This window comes from Mus pahari, chromosome 18 (assembly GCF_900095145.1).
Source record: "Mus pahari chromosome 18, PAHARI_EIJ_v1.1, whole genome shotgun sequence".
NCBI lineage: Eukaryota > Metazoa > Chordata > Mammalia > Rodentia > Muridae > Mus > Mus pahari.
Genome location: NC_034607.1, coordinates 46,537,800 through 46,558,713, shown reverse-complemented (window position 1 = coordinate 46,558,713; position 20,914 = coordinate 46,537,800). Strand labels below are relative to the sequence as shown.

Sequence of the window (20,914 nt, the reverse complement as noted above, 5' to 3'; positions counted from 1 at the left end):
AGGGCAGTAATGTGGAGGAAGACTGTCTTTAATAAGCAGAGTTGGGACAGTTCAACAAAAGTGAGCTCAAATGTGTCATAAGATAAATCTAAGTAGAGCTGCAAAACTCAAAGCCAGCTGCAGAAGTAGGATGCAGGAGGAGACCTTTGGATAAGGGCTTAAGCAATGTGGTCTTGAAATGACATCAGCAGCACAGTCCACTAAAGGACATGCGACAAACCCAACAGGTGTGCTGCTCCTTAGCTTGCTGGAACTGCCACAGCAGAGTAGCATAGGCCCAGGCAGACGGAGTCCTCTGCCAGAACGCTGGCGGGGTTGGTTCCCAAGCTTACAGAGAGCTGACTGCCTTCTCGCTGTGTTCTCATGGGCCTTAGACCTTAGTGTCCCTCCCTCCTTCTGAAAAGGTGTCAATTATATTAATTAGAACTGACCCGAACAGTCTCATTTAACTTTAGTTATGTGTTTAAACTACTTTTCTCCAAATATGGTCATTTTCTAAGGTACTATGAGTGAGGAGTGGGTGGGGGTGCAGAAGTTAGTCCAAACATTCTGCTCACGTGAATGACAAACGGTATCTAGAATATATAGAGAACACTCAGATGGCAGTGAGAAATAACTTGGTTAAAACATGGGCAAAGGACTAGAAGACAGACCCTTTACCAAAGGATGGCAGATGGGGGGCTTAAATAGGTATTTGGTGTCACAGGCAATTATGAAAATGCAAACTGAAGGCTCCGTGAGACGCGGCTGCATCTGTTAGCCATCTATTATCATGACCGAAGCAAAGGAAGGTATCTGAACCCTCCTTTACTGCTGCGCATGAGCAGTGGCCCCTCGCTCTAGAAACAGTGTGTCTGCGCATGAGCAGTGGTTCCCCCCCCCCCCCCCGCTCTAGCAGTGTGTGTGCGCATGAGCAGTGGTCCCTCATTCTAGAAACAGTGTGTCAGTTTCCTAGAAGCTTAACACGTACCTTCTGTGGATGAGCTCCCGACACCTTCGCTTTTGTGTAACCTGCGTACAGTGTAGGAGCTCTGTTCATATTTGCCGAAAGTTGAAAGCATCCCTGATGGCCTTCAGACTGTGGGTGCTGCATATTTGAGGCCCCGAGTTAAGTCCTTGGGTCTTGTGTATGTGTGTGCACACTCAAGAAAACAACAAAAACATGACTTATTCATGTCAGGAAGTACTCTGACATGGGTAAACAGACAGAATCTAATCCCAGAAGAAAGGAATGAACTACTGGTGTGTGCAAGAAACTGCATCCTGAGTGATTTATATGGAGTTCTAAAAAATAGGCCTGTAGTGTCACCCAGGGAGGGCGACTTCTCTGTGGGTTTTGTGACAGTGGAGCTTTGCTGTGGCCTGATGCTCATGATGGCATCAATGTATATTTTAAATCTATATTCTACCTACCACAATCCATGTTACTGTCTGATTTAAAAAATTTGAAACCCCTAGCCTTAAGTGTTTATTACATATGTACATATAATTGGAAAGTTGAGTTTTTCACGTTATTAGCTTACAGTTGACCGTAGGTACAGGTAGCACATTGTTCTTCTATTAGGACCATGAAGATGCAACATAAGTGCTGTGGGGCAGCAAACTGTATGATCTCTGGCTCAGCTATTTGTTAGTTCCGCCATGGTATTGAGAAAGCAGCCTTAGACAGTATTTAAATAAACGAGCATGGCTGTGTACTAATAAAACTTTATTTATAAAAACCATGCATTCTTGCTTATCCTTAGAGAATCTGCCTATCCTGAGTCCTTTGTTCATGCTAATTCAAGGCCTTTAAACCTCCCTTCTCTCTCTGTGCCCTTTCCCTCTCACCCCTTTCCTATGTTAGACACTTCCTGTCTTTCAGATCTCAGCATGGATGGTGTCATCATCAGGAAGCCATCAGACCCAGAAGCTAGTATCTGTGGCCACATCCTTAGACCTGGTTGTGCCTCAGAAGTGGCTTGGTGTTAGGGACAGGTTCCTTGGTCCCACTTTGGAATCCCTTGATTCAGGGCTAGTGCCAATGTTTTGTTTGTTTGTTTTCTATTTAAGCATACTGTTTTTGTATACCCCGCCAGCTGGGTTACTATTTGAAAGCTGTTTAGAATAAATTTGTTGTATACATTGTTTTAGGAGGAATCTTTAAAAAAAAAAAATAGTCTCTTCTAAATTATTTCTGCAGAATAGAGGGGCCAAGAAAAGGATGCAGTGGCCATTGCTTGCTCAGATCCACCCTGTGGCTTATTGCAATCTTGGCTGTCATTTCACACCCCATTTCCATGTCCACAGTGAACATCCTCTTCTACAGGATAAGTGTTGAAAGCTCTAGGTGCTTGGTACACAGTGAGGGTCGGTTTTTACCAAGACGGTTGTCTTTGACTCTCTGTGGCACCTGGGTCCTGCCAGGCCTGCCCCTGGGTCCGTGGAGATCCCTCTTGACTGGGCTGCTTGCTTACCTGTATTCTGATGTGCAGAGGACGTTCCTCATACCTGAGTGTGCTCAGCAGTGTGAAGGCAACTCAGGAAAACAACTTTTCCATACTAGTCTAATCTGTCTGAAAGCCCCCCATGGCTCATTCAAACAAAATCTCAAGCAGATCTGAAATCAAGAATTTTCAATGGGCTGGAGAGATGGCTCAGCCATGAAAAGCTGGGATCACAACCAAAAATATAAGAATTTTCAAGAGCATTTGTAAACTGAGATTATTTCTAAATCTGTAGGAAATCAGGCCCTCTTCAGTTTGAGAAAGATTACCTAGGGTTTGTGGGAATGTGTATGTGTGTGTGGTGCGGTTGGGAAGTGCCTAAGTGAAAATAGGTTAAGGGGACAGAGTCAGGATAAACTAAGCCTACCTCTTAAGCTTAGGACCTAATGATATGAAGTCTGGGATCTAGGCCCAGGACTGGGTGCTGGGGTAGAAGTGTGGCTAGCGCTGAGAAACCACAACTTGTTTGATTTGGCCAGAGCATAAAGTAAAAATTTGGGAGTGACTAGACAGATAGGTGGGGGCCAGATAATAAAGGGTTTTATTGAAGTTAAAAATACTGTATTTCACAACTTCATATTTACATGCACAAGAATGAAAGTGGAAACTCCCTATGGTGCAGCATCGTACAGAAAGTTACTAAAAGTGGATCATTGACCTTAATATAAGGGTGGAAAGTAAAGACTGCTGGCAAAGAGATCTGCCATGCTAGCTTTCCTAACTGTCGAGAAACACACAGGGACAAAACAAGCCACGTCGGACTTCATCAAAATGAATGCATTCATGCATCAGGGAGATGAAGACAGGCATGAGGGTGTAGCCCCATGCTGATGTGCTTGCCTCCTAGCCTAGTGAGACAGGGAGGGAAGTGAGAAGAGCTCCTAATAGGAGAGAAAACGTGCATAGTGTGCAGCTTAAGGTCTAAACATCTGGTGGCATTTTAAATGGATGCACTAGATGTGATGGTGCACACCTGTAATTGGGTACTCTAGAGGCGGGTGGGCATCCCGTCAGAGAGCTAAAGGAAAAACACAGAGTAACAGATTTCCAAGGGTGTGGGGAAACTGGGGCAGTATGAGTTAGTGGAGATAATACAAGACACTAGAGCTGCTTTGGAAAACAATTTGGCAGCTCTTCAAACAACTATTCCATTCTAGTGATCCATCTTCAAAGTGATGGGCCTGGAATATTATACAGCCCAACATTTCTTAGTACATTTAAGGTCTATATTTGAGAGAATTAGAAACAGGTTTACCCAGACATTTATGTGGTTTCGTATATAGTAGTAAGTAGTATTTAAAACACACAAATATAAAAAGAACCCATGTCACTCTGAGCAACAAGCCCCTTAAGAGGAAGAGGAAAGCTTTATGGCTCCCGGTTGGATGGGACGGGATTCCCCATGGCTGCGAGGGTAGCTCCATCACGTTAGAAGCGTGGACCTGGGACTTCTCATGGCATGCCCCAGAACAGCAGGGAATGCTCCTCTGGCTTCCTCCTCGCCCCCGTGTCTGGGCTGGAGCCTCAGCTCATGGGATGATGCCAGCTACAGTCAACGGTGGTCTTCTTCCACACTTAATAATCTCTGCAAACACAGATATGCCCAGAAATGTGTCTGTCTCCTCGGGGATCCTAAGTCCAGTCCAGTTGACTCTGAAGATTAACTGCCTCCTCCTATATCCTTCAGCCGATGAATGGAAAACCTGACTGTATTTCTCTGCAATGAAATATTATTTGTATGAATATGAGAACATTCTGAGCAGAAGGAACACTTACCAGCGACCCCATGTTGCTCCGTTCCGTTTAGTGAACCCTCCATAATACTCCAGAGCACAGGGAAGGGGTTGTCAGGAGAGTAGGAACGATCGCTTGTGGGCGTAGGGGTTTGCTTCTGCTTTGGTGCTGTGGTGAAATAGTCTGAACTTCAGTAGTGATGGCACTCCACTGACTCTAGTGACTACAGTGAGGTCCGCGGTGAAAGGTAAAGTGTGATGTGGATTCTGTCTGAGGGCTGTCAACAACAAGGTGGAAACTTTATTGCAGTACTGACTTTGTTTTTTTTGTTTTTTGTTTTTTGTTTTTTTTTTTTTTTTTGGGTGTTTTGGTTTTTTGAGACAGGGTTTCTCTGTATAGCCCTGGCTGTCCTGTAGACCAGGCTGGCCTCGAACTCAGAAATCCACCTGCCTCTGCCTCCCAAGTACTGGGATTAAAGGCGTGCACCACCACGCCCGGCATGACTTTGTTTTTTTTTTAAAAAAGTTCATAAATGCTAATATCTTAGAATGTGACCCTTGCTCATTGAAAACTAAATTGTTTGAGCTGAATCAAAACCGGTAAATCCAGAATAAATATTAGAGATAATATTGACTTAATCCTGAAATAAGTGATTTATTTTTAGAGATAGGGTTTTACTACATAGTCCTGATTGGCATTGCAATTTCCTACTGCCTCAGCATCTCAATTACTAAAATCCTATGTCTGCAGCCACCAGTGTGCCACACGATCCTGATGCGTTCAGAACTCCTTGTGTATATAACATGGTTTCTGATGAGGAAAGGCCCTGAAATAGAAGTCCCCTGACTTCCTTTGGACCCCTACCCCCCTCACGAGTGAAATGCCTCAGTATTACCAAGTAAGATGCACTGAGTAGCATTTCAGAAAGCAGGAGGAGGGGCTCTAAAGCCGCCTGGCTTCAGCCACTGGAGAGGGAGAGAGCACTGTAAGTTAATTCATTATTCATCCCAAAGAGACTGGAATCTGGAACTGTTACCTTGTAGCAAGTTTCTGACAGGCCTTTTGAATTACATTAGTAAGTCAAAGAGTAGTGACAGATCCTCTGAAAGCATAGTGAATAGTGGCTTATTTCACCTGCTCTCTAGGAGTTTACTGTCGTGATTTCTCAGCTGAATATGGCTTATGAGAACTGAGTAAATCAGCTCCTAGCCAAGTATTTTGAGTGCAGCAGCCATTTTCAAAAGCCATTTTGACTTTGTCTGTAAAGAGTGTGCCCTCCTGTGGCCTTTGGAGCAAATTTTCAGCTCTGATCAATCAGCTTCACTTTGTGACGTCACACAGTGGAGTCACCATACTTCTTTTCATAAACAAGCGAGACTTTTTAGCAGGTCTGATTTGAAGATGCACTGAGTCAGGAAGTAGCATCTTGTTTTAGTTGCAGATGCCCTGTGTGTCCTCCAGGTACACCATGTCCCTAGTTGCAGATGCTCCCCGGCGACAGTCTGGGTTTGTTGTTTATGTGATGTCTCATCCTGGAGAAAGCAACAGAAGTTATTCAGTGCTGTCGGGAGGTTTGTCACACTGAAAAGAAAGGATCTTTGGCTTGAAGTATTCAGATCTGTTTTCTATTGTCTCTATATGAGCATCATGAATATTTGTTAGCCGTGAAGATTATATGTTGAAGAATTTTTAAAGACTTTTTTATATGTAACATATAACATGCCTGCATGTTTGCGTTGTGTGTGCCTGGTGCCCATAGTGGCCAGGAGAGGGCGTTGTATCCCCTGGAATAGGAATGGTGGAGAGCCATCATGTGGGTGCTAGAAACTTAACTCAGGTTCTCTGGAAAAGCATCCGGTGCTTTTAACCACTTCACCATCTCTTCAGCTCTAAAGATAAGATTTTTAAATGAGTTTTCTCTAAATTTTTATAGGGAATAAATTAGTTACTTTCTTATTGCTTTGTTAAAACACCATGACTTAAGGAACTTAAAGAAGAAAGTATTTAATTGGATTGACTTTTCCAGAGGGTGAGAGTCCATGAGGATGGAGTGAAGGCATGGGGGTAGAAACAGCTGAGAGGCCACGAGCCAGAGGCAGAGTGCACGGAGATGACAGAGGCTTTGAAACCTCAACCTCCCCCGACCCATGACACACTCTCCAACAAGGTCATTCCTCATAACCCTTCCCAGACAGCCAACTGGGACCAAGTATTCAAACAACTTAGGCTTACAGGGGGGTTGGGAATCACACTCAAGTACCACAAAAAGAATCTTTTGGATTTAAAAAAAAATTTTAAGGCAGAGTCTCACTTTGTAGCCTTGGCTGACCTGGAACTAACTTTGTAAACCAGGCTAGCCTTGAGCTCGTGTCGACACACCTGCCTCTCCCTCTCATCAAATGAAGTGCTAGGATTAAAGGTCTGCGCCACCACGATGACGCTAAAAAACTAGTGTGTGGCTTCTGTGTGTGTGTGTGTGTGTGTGTGTGTGCGCATGTGGGTGTATGCAGGTAGGTACACACGCACATGTGTGCATGTCTGTGTGGAGGTCAGAAGGTGGCAGCAGGGTCACCTGACAACTGCCAGCATACTTTCTGGAGCAGAGATCATCTGGGTGCTGGACTATGGGCGTGCGTAGCCATACTCCATGTCTGTGCCCAGGACTTAAACTCAGGCTATTACCTGTTCAACAAGCACATTACGAAGGGAACTGTCTTAGTCAGGGTTTCTATTCCTGCACAAACATCATGACCAAGAAGCAAGTTGGGGAGGAAAGGGTTTATTCAGCTTACATTTCCACATTGCTGTTGATCACCAAGGAAGTCAGGACTGGAACTCAAGCAGGTCAGAAAGCAGGAGCTGATGCAGAAGCCATGGAGGGTTGTTCTTTACTGGCTTGCTTCTCCTGGCTTGCTCAGCCTGCTCTCTTATAGAACCAAGACTACCAGCCCAGAGGTGGCACCAACCACAAGGGGACCTCCCCCTTGATCACTAATTGAGAAAATGCCTTACAGCTGGATCTCATGAAGGCATTTCCCCAACTGAAGCTCCTTTCTCTGTGATAACTCCAGCTGTGTCAAGTTGACACAAAACTAGCCAGTACAGGAACCACCTCCCAGCCCTTGGAGAATCTTAAGTGGATATTTTTAGTGATGGCTTCAGTTTTTTTCCTACTTTCTTGTATACTTCCCTAGTTTGCTTATGTGTGTTGGTGGAGGGAAGCAGTATATTTGTCGGTGTGTGAATGCTGCATATGCATTCTTTTGTGTATGGGAACTCAAGTGTGTGCAGGTGTTGAGAGGGCATGTATGCAGATGTGTTCAGAGACCCAAGTTTGATGGCAGGAGGCATCTTTAGTTGCTCTCATCTTACATGTTGAGGCAGGGTCCCTACCTGAATCCAGAGCTTGCCATTCCTGCTGGTCTGTGTGGCCAGCTTGCTTTGCTGTGGGAATTCCCTGCCTGGGCCTCCAGAAAGCTGGGTTTTACATGAATATTGGGAAGCTGAACTCCATTCTGACCCTCAACATCTGCACTACAAGTGCTTTACCCTTGGGCCCCTCCCCAGTCCCTCTGCTGGTATTCTAATGCCCTGGTACTTTTCAAAGTGCTCTTCTGTTAATTGTCAGATTTTCCCATCTCTTACTAAGGGAGTATTGCAGCCAAATCTAATCCTGGCCATATGATAAGATCTTCCTATAATTGTGGGATTGCATATGCTTTTCCCCTTTAGACTGATATAAAAATCAATTAAATATAAACACCTAAAATACTTTGAAAATTATTATCCAGTTTTATAGCATCTTAAATTGTTAAAAATTTACTGCCAATTTTAAAACTCAGGTTCATAAATGTTTTCTACTTAGATAAACAATTGTAAACACTCATAGTCTAATATCTGATTGATTTTTGAGGCAGAAGGCAGGGTTGTGTAGCTCAAGATGGTCTTCAATTTTGAATAGTTCTCCTGACGCTTCCTAAGTGCTAGGATTGGCAGGCATGCCCTCATACCCAGCTTATGAACTGGCTGGCTTCTGTCTGTCCAGATGTCATGTAGCCCAGCCTATCCTTCAACTTCTGTAGTAACTGAGGGTTATCTTGGACTTCTGATTCTCCTGTCTCTACCAGTGGATTATAGTGCTGTGGTTAAAGATGTGTGCCACCATGCCTGGTTTAACCAAGTTGGGGGTAGAACTCAGGGCTTCAGGCTGTCATACAAGTATTCTACCAACTGAGCCACATCTCCGGCTCCATGAATTGATTTTTTAAGTTAATTTTATTTTTCATGAGTGACTTGTTTTGAATATATTGATTTTATTGGCAACATGTGTGTTTGAAGTGACATAAAGGGGCTGCTTTCATAATTAGATTCCAATTAAAGATTTCAATGCCAATCCACTCCATAGTTTTCCCAGCCTTTGCATGAAGAGCTCTGTAGTATAACGCACGCTTGAAGGAATTCACAAGGAAGTCTGGAGTAGACTTCCTGGCTTTGATCCCAGTGCTTGCGTGTGGCCAGTGGTATGACCAGCAGGTTTCCCACTTCCTTTTCTTATTTGCCACTCGGAACAGTACTGGTTTTCACAGGTCCTGTAAGAACCAAGTGAGTAGCAAGCTGCATAGACCAGTGCCCAGTTAGTGTGACAGTACGTTTACACTTAGTGCTGGGATTCATTATGAAGGACACGGTGCTGGCTGTTTGTAAATTAGATTGTAAATTAATTATAATGTTAATTAGATACTTTAAAATATTTCTGTATGATTGAAAATAAATAATAAACTGATAAGCTTATTATTACAGCTTTTTTTTCATGATCTTTCCTCTTCTTCTTTTAGGCACGGAATGTCAACACTGGAGAATTAGCAGCAATTAAAGTGATAAAATTGGAACCAGGTAAATTATTTGAAATTTGATGTTTCTTATTGCTAGAAAGTCATTGGATATCATAATTTTTTATAGTTCATTTTTTAAAAATGGTCTTTGTAGCTCAGGTTGACCTTAAACTATTGATCTTCATACCCCAGCATCCTGAGTCCTGCGTTTATAGGCATGCCTGGCTAATGCTTATTTTAATGTTTGATTACCATTTGCTTATTTTCTCAGTGTTTTGTAGGGGAGAGAAATGGCTGTCTCTCCTTCCTTCTTCCTCTCTGAGCCCAGCATGAGCTTTGTTCAGGTTTTCCTAGAGAAATGGTTGGTAGCTCTGGGAAGGAGAGTAGGTCCCCAGGGGATGTGACATCAGAACTCCCCAGACTAACTGTGGCAAGTTTATACTAGCTTATTTATTTCCAGATGACATTGTTCTGCTAGGAGAGGCAAGTGTGGTCCAGTGGGAAAGACCAGCCTAACATCTGGGAAGCTGTAGTCTGGGTCTTTGTGTCCTGTCCTCTTGCTCTGTGTCCTGAGTTTCTCAACAGACCTCACCAGCTCTTAGCACCTATGTGTCATTAATATCTAAGTAGTCCTTCCAACTTGATCAGCCCATTATAAAGCCTCTCAGAGCCTCTTTGTACGTCATCCTGTCTGCTCTACTCTGTTCTCCTTTGTGTTCTCCTAAAACCTCCATCTTCCTGAGCCTATTGCTCTCTCATATCCTCCCTCATAACCACCTCGCTCTCTCCTTGCTACAGAAATCAAGCCGTTGTGCTGGTAGATGCAGCCCCCAGTACTTTAGGTTTTAGCTTCAGAGGGACAGAAATCTATTCAGAGACCTTTTTTAAGGGATGGGCCAGCTTTTCTCTGAATGACCAAAAATGTTCTAGATGCTTGAGGCTGGAGTATAGAGTAACACTCTGAGCTGCAAAACCAGACCACCTTCTGTTAGAGCCGGCCTCCCCGACTGAGCTCATCGGCAGATCCCTTAGAAGTACCGTTAAGACGAAACTTAGAGGATGTGTTGTTTGCTTGTATAAACCACAGGAAAATACCATGAGCACAGAACACATTTTCAGTTAGATGCAGTTACCGCTTCCCTGTACTGTAATTACCTTCCAATATCACCAGTAGGAATTGTTTGTTTCTCTACTATTCAGTTTGTAAGACAGGTGTGTGAGGTTGGTGAAATCTGGACAACAGTGGAGGATCTGGCACGTTCACCAGGCCTTTTATTTTTAATCAGTGAGTAGAACTTACTTGTTGATCTGGCCAGCAGTCCAAGATCACCAGGACTTAATGTCATTCTCCCACACAGGCTGCCTGTCTTCACAGAACTTCTACAACTCTGAGGGAATGAGCCTGCTAAGGTTGTACCTTTGCTCTTCGATATTTCCACATTTTAAGAAAACACATTTTCTCAGCTCTGAGCTAAAGTCCTGGCACAGAATCTACTCAGTCTATCTTAACATCTCTTTGAAAATCAACTAGAAACTTAGGAAACTGTCAACCACTCAGTTGTTTTCTGATGTGTGCAATGGGTGACCTGTGATACTGTTGGTGTCCAACATGGCTGTGTATTAGAAGATACACAGTTACAGAAGGACAAGGCAGCCGTTCATGTGTACTGCTCTCCTGCCCTTGTTCCTGTCTTGGGGAATGTGGACTTCTTTCTGAGTTTGGCTGGGCAGTTGAAATCACAGACTCTGAAAGCAGCTCTTTCCCGGCTGGTCAGGACTTGGTCCCATTACCTAAGGTTTAAGGATCTCTGTTTTCTCATCTCTAAAGGAGATAGTGAGAGTAGCTTGGTTTTCAGATTAGTTATGGGAGTTAGGCAGGGCATGTCTAAAGTAAAGCACTTGCAGAGCCTGGCATTCATTCTGCACTGAGCACTGACTCTAAGGAAACGGTTGCTACTGTCTGAAGGGAATAAGGCAAAGAGTAACAACCAGAAAGGCCATGTCCTCCTCTGGCCTCTGTATGTATGCATGGGCTTGCACTTGATTACACACAGTCATGTGTGTATCACACACGAAAGTTCTTTAAAGTGGTAAAGTCCCCATGTTGGAAATACTTGATATGTCTTAACTGTCATTTATGTCTGTGTCTCTTTCTTTTTGTCTTTTTTTTTTTAAATAAGCTAGATAATCTATCCTATAATTTGTCATCAGTTTGCCCCTCTGTGTTAAATACTATGTTCTGAATTCTTAGCTGTGAAAACTGAAGAATCAGGCTTGGCTTGGTGTAGGAAAAGGTCTGTCTTCTTGGGCGGTATAGTACCCATGCCTTTTCAGAATTCTGGTGGTCGATCTCCTTTGTAAAAATAAAACTTAACTCTGCAACAGTCAAATGCAATGGATATAGACTTTAATAATTTGTACTTTGATTTAGTTATTTCCTTTTTTCTTCTTTTTTAATAGCTGGTAACCATTTTGAAACTAAAGCTAAGTGAAAACTCGAGAAACTTTGGCAAAATTGTTTACATGTGAGGTTAGTTGGAAGTGTCTCACTGTGACTTCTAATCTTGTTCATGTGACTTTAATTTATATTTCCTTTTCTCAAGTGTTTTGTTTCGGTTTTTGCTTAACTATAAGTCTATCCTTTTTTGGACTTAAATTGCAAAACCCATTTTGATCATTGTAATGAAAGTAGGAAAATAGAATTAAAGCAGAGGTAAAATTAAAGCCATTCATCATTCTGACTTGTAGATCCATTGTCAACTTTATTTTCTCCAGATTTTTTGATATTTACATAGAAATACTCATACATACACATGATTATGTTTACAGTGCACTAAGCAGATTGTAAGGGGCTGCTCAAAGGTCAAAGATAGCCAAGACCATACTGTGGATCAACGTAATGTGCTGTTTTCTTCCCAGCCCCAAGTTCCCCGGTTAGCAATTCAGACTCAAAATATATCTACAAATACCTAGGCCATATAGCTAGGCTTTTCTCCTGACTAGCTAATAATTTAAGATAATCCATCTATATTAATCCACAGTGTGCCTCATGGTTGGTTGTACTATGCTTCTGTCCCTTCACATCTGTCCCTTCGCATCTGTCCCTTCACATCTGTCCCTTCACATCTGTCGCAGTAACTCTTCCTGCCTGGCTCTATCCCAGAAGTCTTGCTGCCTCCCGGATGTCCCACCTTCTCTTCTACCCTTTCCTGTAGGCCATAGGCTTTTTAATTGACAGGTTATGCATCCATACAACACATGGGTATTCTCTCTACAGGTCAGCTGACTTTGTTAGCTTGATGCATGTACTGGGCACAGTTCTGAGGTCTCTGGAGTGGTCTTGCCGAAGTGTCTCACAAGGTGGTCAGTACTGTGAGAAATCTCTGCTGCAAGCATCAGGCTGGGTAGGGGAGACGACCTCACACTCAGCAGCAGGAATAAGTTCTGTGAGAAAAGATGGCGATTTCTGGTATTTTCCCTATATATCCATATTCCTTTTTACTGCAGTTCTGGGAATCAGGCCACGGGCCTTGTTCATTGCCAAGTTAGAGTTCTGTCACTGTCACTGCTCCTCAGCCTGGCTCCATTGCTGACTGTGTCCTCAGGCTTGAAGTAGCCTTGCCCATCACAGATACCAAACATGTATATTTTTATGGATATGATAGTGTATCATGAGTATTTTTCTATGTTTCTATTTCTAAACTGCTATCTTTTCTTTCTTTAAAATATTTCATGTGTATGGATGCTTTATCCACATATATGTCTTTGAACTGCCTGAAGTTGGAGTTACAAATGGTTGGTAGCAACATATCAGTCCCCAAGTCCCCTAAAAGAGCAGCAAGTGCTCAGTATTAATACAGAGCTATTTTTCTAGTTTTTAACAAGCCATTAGGGATTTTGTTTGGTTGTTTGTTTTTGTGGGACTTATTGTTTTTGTTGTTTTGTTTGAGGGAGGGTGTGTTTGTTTTCTTGTCTGAGACAAGGTCTCGCTATGTAGAGCAGGCTGGCCTGGAACTCATAGCGTTCTGCCTGCTTGTGGTACCTGAATGCTGGCATTAAAGGCCTGCACACCACACCTGGCTACAAGGACACACACACTCTGTTTTGTCATCAGTTTTAGAGCTGACTGATGGCAGTCTTATTAGAAACATGTATACTGGGGATATCATAATCAGAAAGGTTGACCTTGATGTTTTCAGGATTTCTTTTAACTTTTTTAAAAAAGAATTTTATTTGTTGTTTGTTTGTTTGTTTATGTACACAATGTACACCAGACACACCAGAAGAGGGCATCTGTTCCCATTACAGATGGTTGTGAGCCAACATTTGGTTCCTAGAAATTGAACGCAGGACTTGTGGAAGAGCAGTCAATGTTCTTCACCACTCCAAGCCCACGATTTCTTTTTCTTAAGCCTTTGTGAAAGTCCTAGTATATTTATTACTGAGCTAAAATTGTTCTCCTGTTGGTAATTAACATTCCTTTGGGGCTAGAGGTTGACTATCTTACTCTACCTTTTGGATTTATAGTCTGTGAAAAATCATTGCTGTCAATCATTTGATTAGTATCTGTTCATTGTCTATTCAATGCCAGACATAGTAGCTAAGGCAAATGAGCCTGACCCTTGAGAAGCTTAGAGTTTATTAACACTGACAGAAAGTATGGAATGTATAAATAAGTAAGCTCATTTCCTGAGCCAAAATGAGATGCCATGGTTGAAAGTGATTGAGGACCACTTCAACCCGTATCCTAGTGTCAGGAGACTGCTCCAAGCTGGTGACATTGGCTTGAGATTTGAATGACAACAGTCATACCCTTGGGGAAGACCATTCCAGTTAGTCTCAAGCAAGGGCAGTGCTCTGAAGTAAGAGCAGGCACCAAAATTAAGAGTAGACGATAACCATCAGGACTCCATCCATGTGAACCAATTCCCGTTGGAATGATATGAGCTTCCAAATTAGGACGTGATCATAGATGTCCCAAGGACTGTGATAAAGAGGACCCTATAAAAGGCTTTTAGAGGGCAGACTGCCTGGGGAACCAGATTGTAGAACCCATAACTGGGTTTGACAGGGTATGTTTTGCATGTCTTAGCATACCTGTGTTGACTAAACAGTGGACATGCATCTGCAGTTCCAGACATCAGGCTAGTGGTGCAGTTTTAAGATCCTTAGGATATACCTAGTTCTTAAAGCAAGATCTGAATGATAATGTTACCCAGGAAGAAGATGATAGAGGAGAAAGGGCTGACGTTGGAGCCCGAGGTTAAATTCTAATGTTAGAGGTCTACTAGAGAAGGAGAGCTCAGCAAAGAAAGCTTGAGCACGGGTGCCAGAGTCACCCAGCTACTATGCAACGTGGTAGTATTTCCTTAGACCCCAGGAAAAAGTCCTAGAGGGACGTGGGGATGAAAACCGGCATGATGCTGAGAGGTGGGGCATCGCAGTGAGTGCTGGGGGAGGTATGTGCATCGCAGTGAGTACTGCGGGCTGAGCTATGACACTAAGAGGTGTGTGTGGGTGGAAGGAGCTGTGTGGGAGAATGAGGGGAAATGGGTGGCAGTAAAGTCTCCTCTCAAGACCTCCAATGAAAAGGAGCAGGCAAGACCATTAGCTAGAGGGACTTGTAAATTATGGTGGGTTCTTCCAGGGTACACACCCATCGCAAGAAGGTAAGAGAGTATGATGCTTATACATCTAGGTTGGGGTAACTGAAGAGGAAGTGAGTTCTGGTCAAAGTGGGGTTGTTTCTTTTTGAACCCATAAGATGTAGTTACCAGCCCAGAATGAGAACTGCAGCACGTGTTGGATGTTCAGTGACAGAGACAGACATGTGAGACAGTATGGAGAAGAGGATTGGCTTTTCTGTTTCTCTCTCCCCACATACATGGCTGTATATATGGATATCTGTATGATTTTCTATGAATATGTATGTACACCATCTGGCACTGATATATGGCCAGTGGAAAATCAGATGTGGAAATAAATACTTAAGTCTAGTATGTAGCTGTTCCTCACATACACGTGTGGAGAACTTAGCTCTAAATTTCATTGTGTTGTGCTGTGTGTACATGTATGTATGTCTATGCTAATACTCTTCCCACCTCCAATGAGTGCGCGCGTGCACACACACACACACACACACACACAAAGTGGTCAGAGAGAGAAAGGTGTTTTCTCTATGAGTGATGTGACAAAATGCCAAGCACTGAGCTGGGATGTAGAATGGTCTTGAACACATGCTGGGGTGTAGAATGGTATTTTGAGGTTTGTCTGGTTAGTTCCTAAGAAGTTGGAGAGTTTTGTTGACCTTTATTTTTCCCTGTATGTAGTGAATTGTTTCTATAACACCATCTGCTGTAAATTGGTGACAGTTTCACTGGCTTTTGCATAAGATTTTCCTGGTTTTAGGGCTAAAAGCGCTGAATTGCAAAGATCAGCCCTTAGCTGTTATTTGTTTGATAACAGCTGTTTTTGTTGTGCACGTGTGTGGATCAGAAGAATATGAAAGCAAGACATATGAATATATTATGCCAACTATAAATGCCAAGAATTTTAAAAATGCTACAAATACTGAGTATTGGATTAAGACTCTTCCTGGTTAGTATTGGAGTTTTCGATAGCAAAACATGTTATTGTCCCAAAAGCATTCACTGTCCTGTCACAGGTTATTGAGGAGCATTGCATCTTTTCCCCATAATAAGTCCATATTCTTAGCATTAAAAACCCTTTCACATTAAAAAGAAGAGTGTGGGGGCTGGAGAGATGGCTCAGTGGTTAAGAGCACTGACTGCTCTTCCAAAGGTCCTGAGTTCAAATCCCAGCAACTACATGGTGGCTCACAACCATCCATAATGAGATCTGACGCCCTCTTCTGGTACATCTGAAGACAGCTACAGTGTACTTATAATAATATAAGTACATATAACAATAAATAAATCTTAAAAAACAAAAAAGAAAATGAATGTATGTCTGTTTCTTTATGGGCTGGAGAGATGGTGGCTTAGTGGTTAAGAGCACTGACTGCTCTTCCAGAGATCCTGAGTTCAAATCCCAGCAACCACATGGTGGCTCACAACCATCTGTAATAGGATCCGATGCCCTCTACTGGTGTGTCTGAAGACTGTGGTATACTCATATAAATAACAAAAAGAAATACATCTTTTTTTAAAAGACAAAAAAGATACTTATTTTTTTAAAAATAGAGTGTGGTACCACAGGCTTCACTAGACTGTCATTCCCATGCGGGTGACCTTGGCTTTCACAGGATTCCCAGTGTCTCCTGGGCACTCAGGAAATGCTCGCTAGATAAATCCAGTTAGTGAGGAAGGTAGAGAGATGAGCATGGAAAGAGAGAAGAGTTCGTGTAAGCCATGGCATTTGTTACTACAATAGCAAACATTTATTTAACTTAACTTGTGCCAGCCACTGTACTAAGTGAAGTACATGCATTGACTCACTTAATCATTATGTTGTTATCTCTGAGGAACTTTGGCTAATTAATGTAGAGTTAGGATTTTGAATCCTAGAAGTCCAGTTCCATGGCTGGGGCTCTTTAACATTTTCTGGGGTCAGCAGTTATTACAGAGGACTGGGGTTCAGTTACCAGATCCTACTTAGTTGCTCAAAATCATCTACAATTGTAGTTAGTTCCAAAGGGAGGATGGCTAGACGTCTTGGCCTCTGCAGACATCGGGAACAAACCATAGAACACACGCAGATTGAAATAAACCTTAAAAGTATCATGGTGCTTTATGACTTGGATGACACAGCAGCCATGTCTGTTGTAACTTCATAGTTCAAAAGAGAGGACCTTGCCTTTGGTTTGCAGCTCAGCGTGTGGCTTTATTCTGAGCTTGTCAAAACACTGCTTTGTTTGGGCTTCACCTCAGCTCCACTTTTGTCCAAACAGTGTTATCCTGTAATAACGGTTTTGTGCTACACTTGCTGAGATAGTTCACTGTTCCTCCGCTCTCCCTCGTTTTCAGTGAGTGCATCAGTGAGCCCAGTTCTGTGAGATTAAAGGTCTGTTTCTTTGCTCTTACATTTGCTTAAGCTAGAACACTGCCAACTCTTGAGACCCAGTTTGAACAAAATGTAAAGATAGGTAAAGGTAACTGCTTCCATTGAGGCTGGCGAGCGGCATAGAGCTCAGTGCTTGTACACTTGGGCCTTATGCTCAGAACCTGATAAGGGGTGTTCTTTCTGCTGTAGGCCTTCTGAGTCTTCCTTCTTTAGTGACTTAAAGTCACTCTTTAAAATTGCATATAACTACTTATCACGTATAGCACCAATTACTGAAGTAGAGTGTAAGTACAGACAGATAGGTGATTGTTATCAGAGGTCTCCAAAACGAGAACACGTGTCCCTTTCCAACACTGTTAAAGATACTGACAGTGATGAGTGGGGACATTAATGAGGGAGGGGTTAGATTTTTTTTTTTTTAATTTTTGTCCCTGTGAGAGCAGCACATATTAAACTGCGGTACAGTACTTGAAAGTGATATTTCTTCCCTGTCAGCTTTTGGTGTTGGTTCTCTGTTGTGAGGCACTCCATGTCCTTAGGTTTCATCATCGAGGGACAAGTCTTTAGGGAAAAGACCTACTTGGCACCTGTATACTTGAGTAGATCCCTGGCCACCACTTGTTTGCACTGCACTGCCTTGAGTTTATTGTCATTATAAGTGGAGTTGTCATGACATCATTTATGATAATACTATTCAAAGGATGAACTGTTGCAGAGCAACTCAACTGTCTTAGACCATGTTATAAACTCCAGGCAGGCAGTATTGGACAGATGAGGTATTTCACCCTGATGCTTAGAAGTAGAGTAACTAAGGGCGTTCTATCTTATCTGCACTTCATTCCTCTTCCACCTTTGATCCGTGGATCATTACTTATTAGCACTTTATTTTCTTTTAAAGATTTATTTTTTTTTATGTATATGAGTACACTGTCACTGTCTTCACACACACCAGAAGAGGGCATCAGATCCCAATACAGATGGTTGTGAGCCACCATGTGGTTGCTGGGAATTGAACTCAGGACCTCTGGAAGAACAATCAGTGCTCTTAACCACTGAGCCATCTCTCCTGCAGCACTTTATTTTTAATGCGACAACTTTGGGACAAAAAAATCCTTGTTTGTTTTCTACAGTACATGTTTAAACTTCTGAGTACGTAGGACCCTCTCTTAGTATAGTATATAGCCTGAAACCTGCCCTCTTAACAACTCTAGGCATGAAATAGTCTTGTTGCTATAAAAAGAATATTATACAGCAGAGTTTGTGATCTTGTATGATTGAAGTTTGTACTCTCTGAACATCTATTCTCCATCCCACTCTTCCTGTAGTCTTCAGTAGTGACTATTCTGTTTTCTATTAAATTGTCTATGTTAAGTTCTATATGTACATTAGAAGTATGTAGAACTTTTCTTTGTGTCACTAGCTTTGCATTTAGCATATTAGCCTTCAGTTCCAGTCATGTTGGAACCATTGACAAAAAATACAGTTCTCATCTTAAAAGGATTAGAAGATAGTTTATTCTGGAGCCATTTGTAGTGACCATGGCTCAGGAACACAAATGGAGGTTACCCCAGTTTCCAACACGGGAGCAGTTTTACAGAACAAAGAAATTCATAAATCGAAGCAAGTTTAAAATATTTTAGCATTGGTGAGTACACCAAAGAGGAGGGTACAACAGGATCGGGGAGCAATTCTATAGGTCTAAGATGCTATCTACTCTTTTATAGGTCTAAAATGCTATCTATTCTATAGGTCTAAGATCATATCTATTCTATAGGTCTATCTGATGACATTCCTGGCTTTTTGGTGGTCTGCTAAGTTGGTACATTCTAAAAGGTATTTATTACTACAGGATGTTAGTTCTTATGTAGAATACGGCAGTGATATTCCAGAACTAGGCCAAGATAAGGTAATTATCTTCTAATCCTATAAAGTTCCAATCTCTCCACAGTATTGAATGTCCATTTGGTCCATCAGTCCCTGCACACAGACTCCTTCCAGTAGTTTTTCATTTACATCCAGACATAGTTTCTTTTCAGGAACTTTCACTAACAAGGCACATGCCAGGGTCTCTTTTTTTATTTTATGGCTGCATGATACTTGGTTGTGTGTGTGTGTGTGTGTGTGTGTGTGTGTGTGTGTGTGTGTGTGTGTGTATAATGTTGTGTATGTGTCACATCTCCCTAGCCATTTGTTTGGCAGCTGATATTAGGGTGGTTGCTACCTCGTAGTTATTGTAAACAATAATGCAATGAAGAGGAGGTTGCGGATATGCTCAGATCATGTTCCCCATTCTTTGGAGTATTTACTAAAAAGCAGTATTGCTGTATTAAATGTGAATCTAATGTGGGGAAACCTTAGAATTGTTTTCCACAGGGAGCCTACCAGAGATGACCTCAGACACAATTTATAGCAATTGAAAATCTTTATTCCTGGGCAGCTTGGACGTCTCTCAGATGTTCAGGTGCTTAAAAAAAAAAAAAGCCAAAAAGCATGTCCTGGCATCTTGCTCGGCAGTTTCTGAGAGCCTTCACAGAAGCTGGTAGTTTGCAAAGGCTAAGATAAATGGTTAGCAGGAGGGGGTTCTGCGCAGACAGTTTAGCCGAAGCCACCTTAGCTGGGGCATCTTGACCTCGGGTTCCTAGAGAGTTTGGTAATTCTCTGTGCAGGAGCCTCTGCACTGTCTTGCCCTGTCACATTCCCCATTGGTTTTATAGGAATGAGTCAAATGATCCACTTGCTATGTTCTAGCGGGGATAAGGGACCAGTAGCTTAACTGAGTTTATTCTCTGTGAAGTAGTTGGCCATGCAGTTGGGGATGCAGGTTCCCATGGTTAGCCCAGTCAGAATAAGAATCAACCCTTAGGCTAGTATTGGCAGTAAGGTGAGGTCAGCCAAGACTGATGGCTACTCATGCCAGCTTAAGTGGCCAGATACTCCCTGGTGAGGAAAGCAGTCCCTGTGGTAGGCAGGCGCTCCCCTTGTAAACTTTGTATACTTTGTGAACTGTTAACTTTTTAAACTATCAAGGCCTGCACATGGCTGTGTGTGTGTGTGTGTGTGTGTGTGTGTGTGTGTGTATGTGTGTGTGTGTCTCCCACCCCCAGACCTCCCTAACAGCTGTAACTGCTGTTCCCAGCCCCAAGGCAGGAGAGTAGCCAAGTCCCACCCTACAGGAAGAAATCCCACCAATCTCCAGGTTTGCCTGTACATCAGGCAAACATAATCCCTCTAGCCCCAAACTACACTGGAAAGCCCCACCCACCCCCAACAACAAAGCCTGATGTGAACCCTGTGTCCTGCCTAGTTCCCTGCTGCTTAAGTGGGCACAGGTAGCCAGTAGATCTCACTTGAGTTTGTTGTGGGCTGTGACTCTGTGGTATTCCTTGACTCCCAGCTGCCAGGATGCCTTTTCATCCAAGCTATAACACTTAAAACGGGGACCAAGTAAACAGAGATTAATGCCAAACACCTAACCCAAACACCCGAGTGTAGTCCCACCCAGCTGGAATGGAGGCTTGCAGTTGACTATAAAGTATGTCCCAGTGATCTTCTCTTGTGGGCTCCCCTTACCCCCTAGCAGCTGTACAGTTTCATGATTACCAACCATGCCCGAGGGGTCCAATTTCTTGATATTCTCAGCTTATTATTTGTAATTTCAAATATTAAAAAAATGATAAGTGAAAATTATATGTATTTTTAGATCACATAAGATGTTTGACTTCTGTACATCTTATGAAGATTACTTGACCCCTTCACTCTTGATTCAGTTTTTTTTAATTATTATTATTTTCTTTATTTACATTTCAAATGCTATCCCGAAAGTTTCCTATACCCTCCCCC

General features: G+C 42.6%; 1 protein-coding gene across 5 annotated transcripts in view; it reads left to right on the top strand.

The window, feature by feature from the left end:
• The window catches only part of Map4k3 (mitogen-activated protein kinase kinase kinase kinase 3), a 144,099-nt gene that overhangs the window by 39,293 nt on the left and 83,892 nt on the right, over positions 1-20,914 (top strand). For all 5 annotated transcript variants that reach the window (XM_021217728.2, XM_029531468.1, XM_029531467.1 and 2 more), the window contains exon 2: positions 9,056-9,113. In XM_021217728.2, coding sequence (XP_021073387.1) covers positions 9,056-9,113 — 58 coding nt within the window. The remainder of the gene's footprint in view (positions 1-9,055; positions 9,114-20,914) is intronic.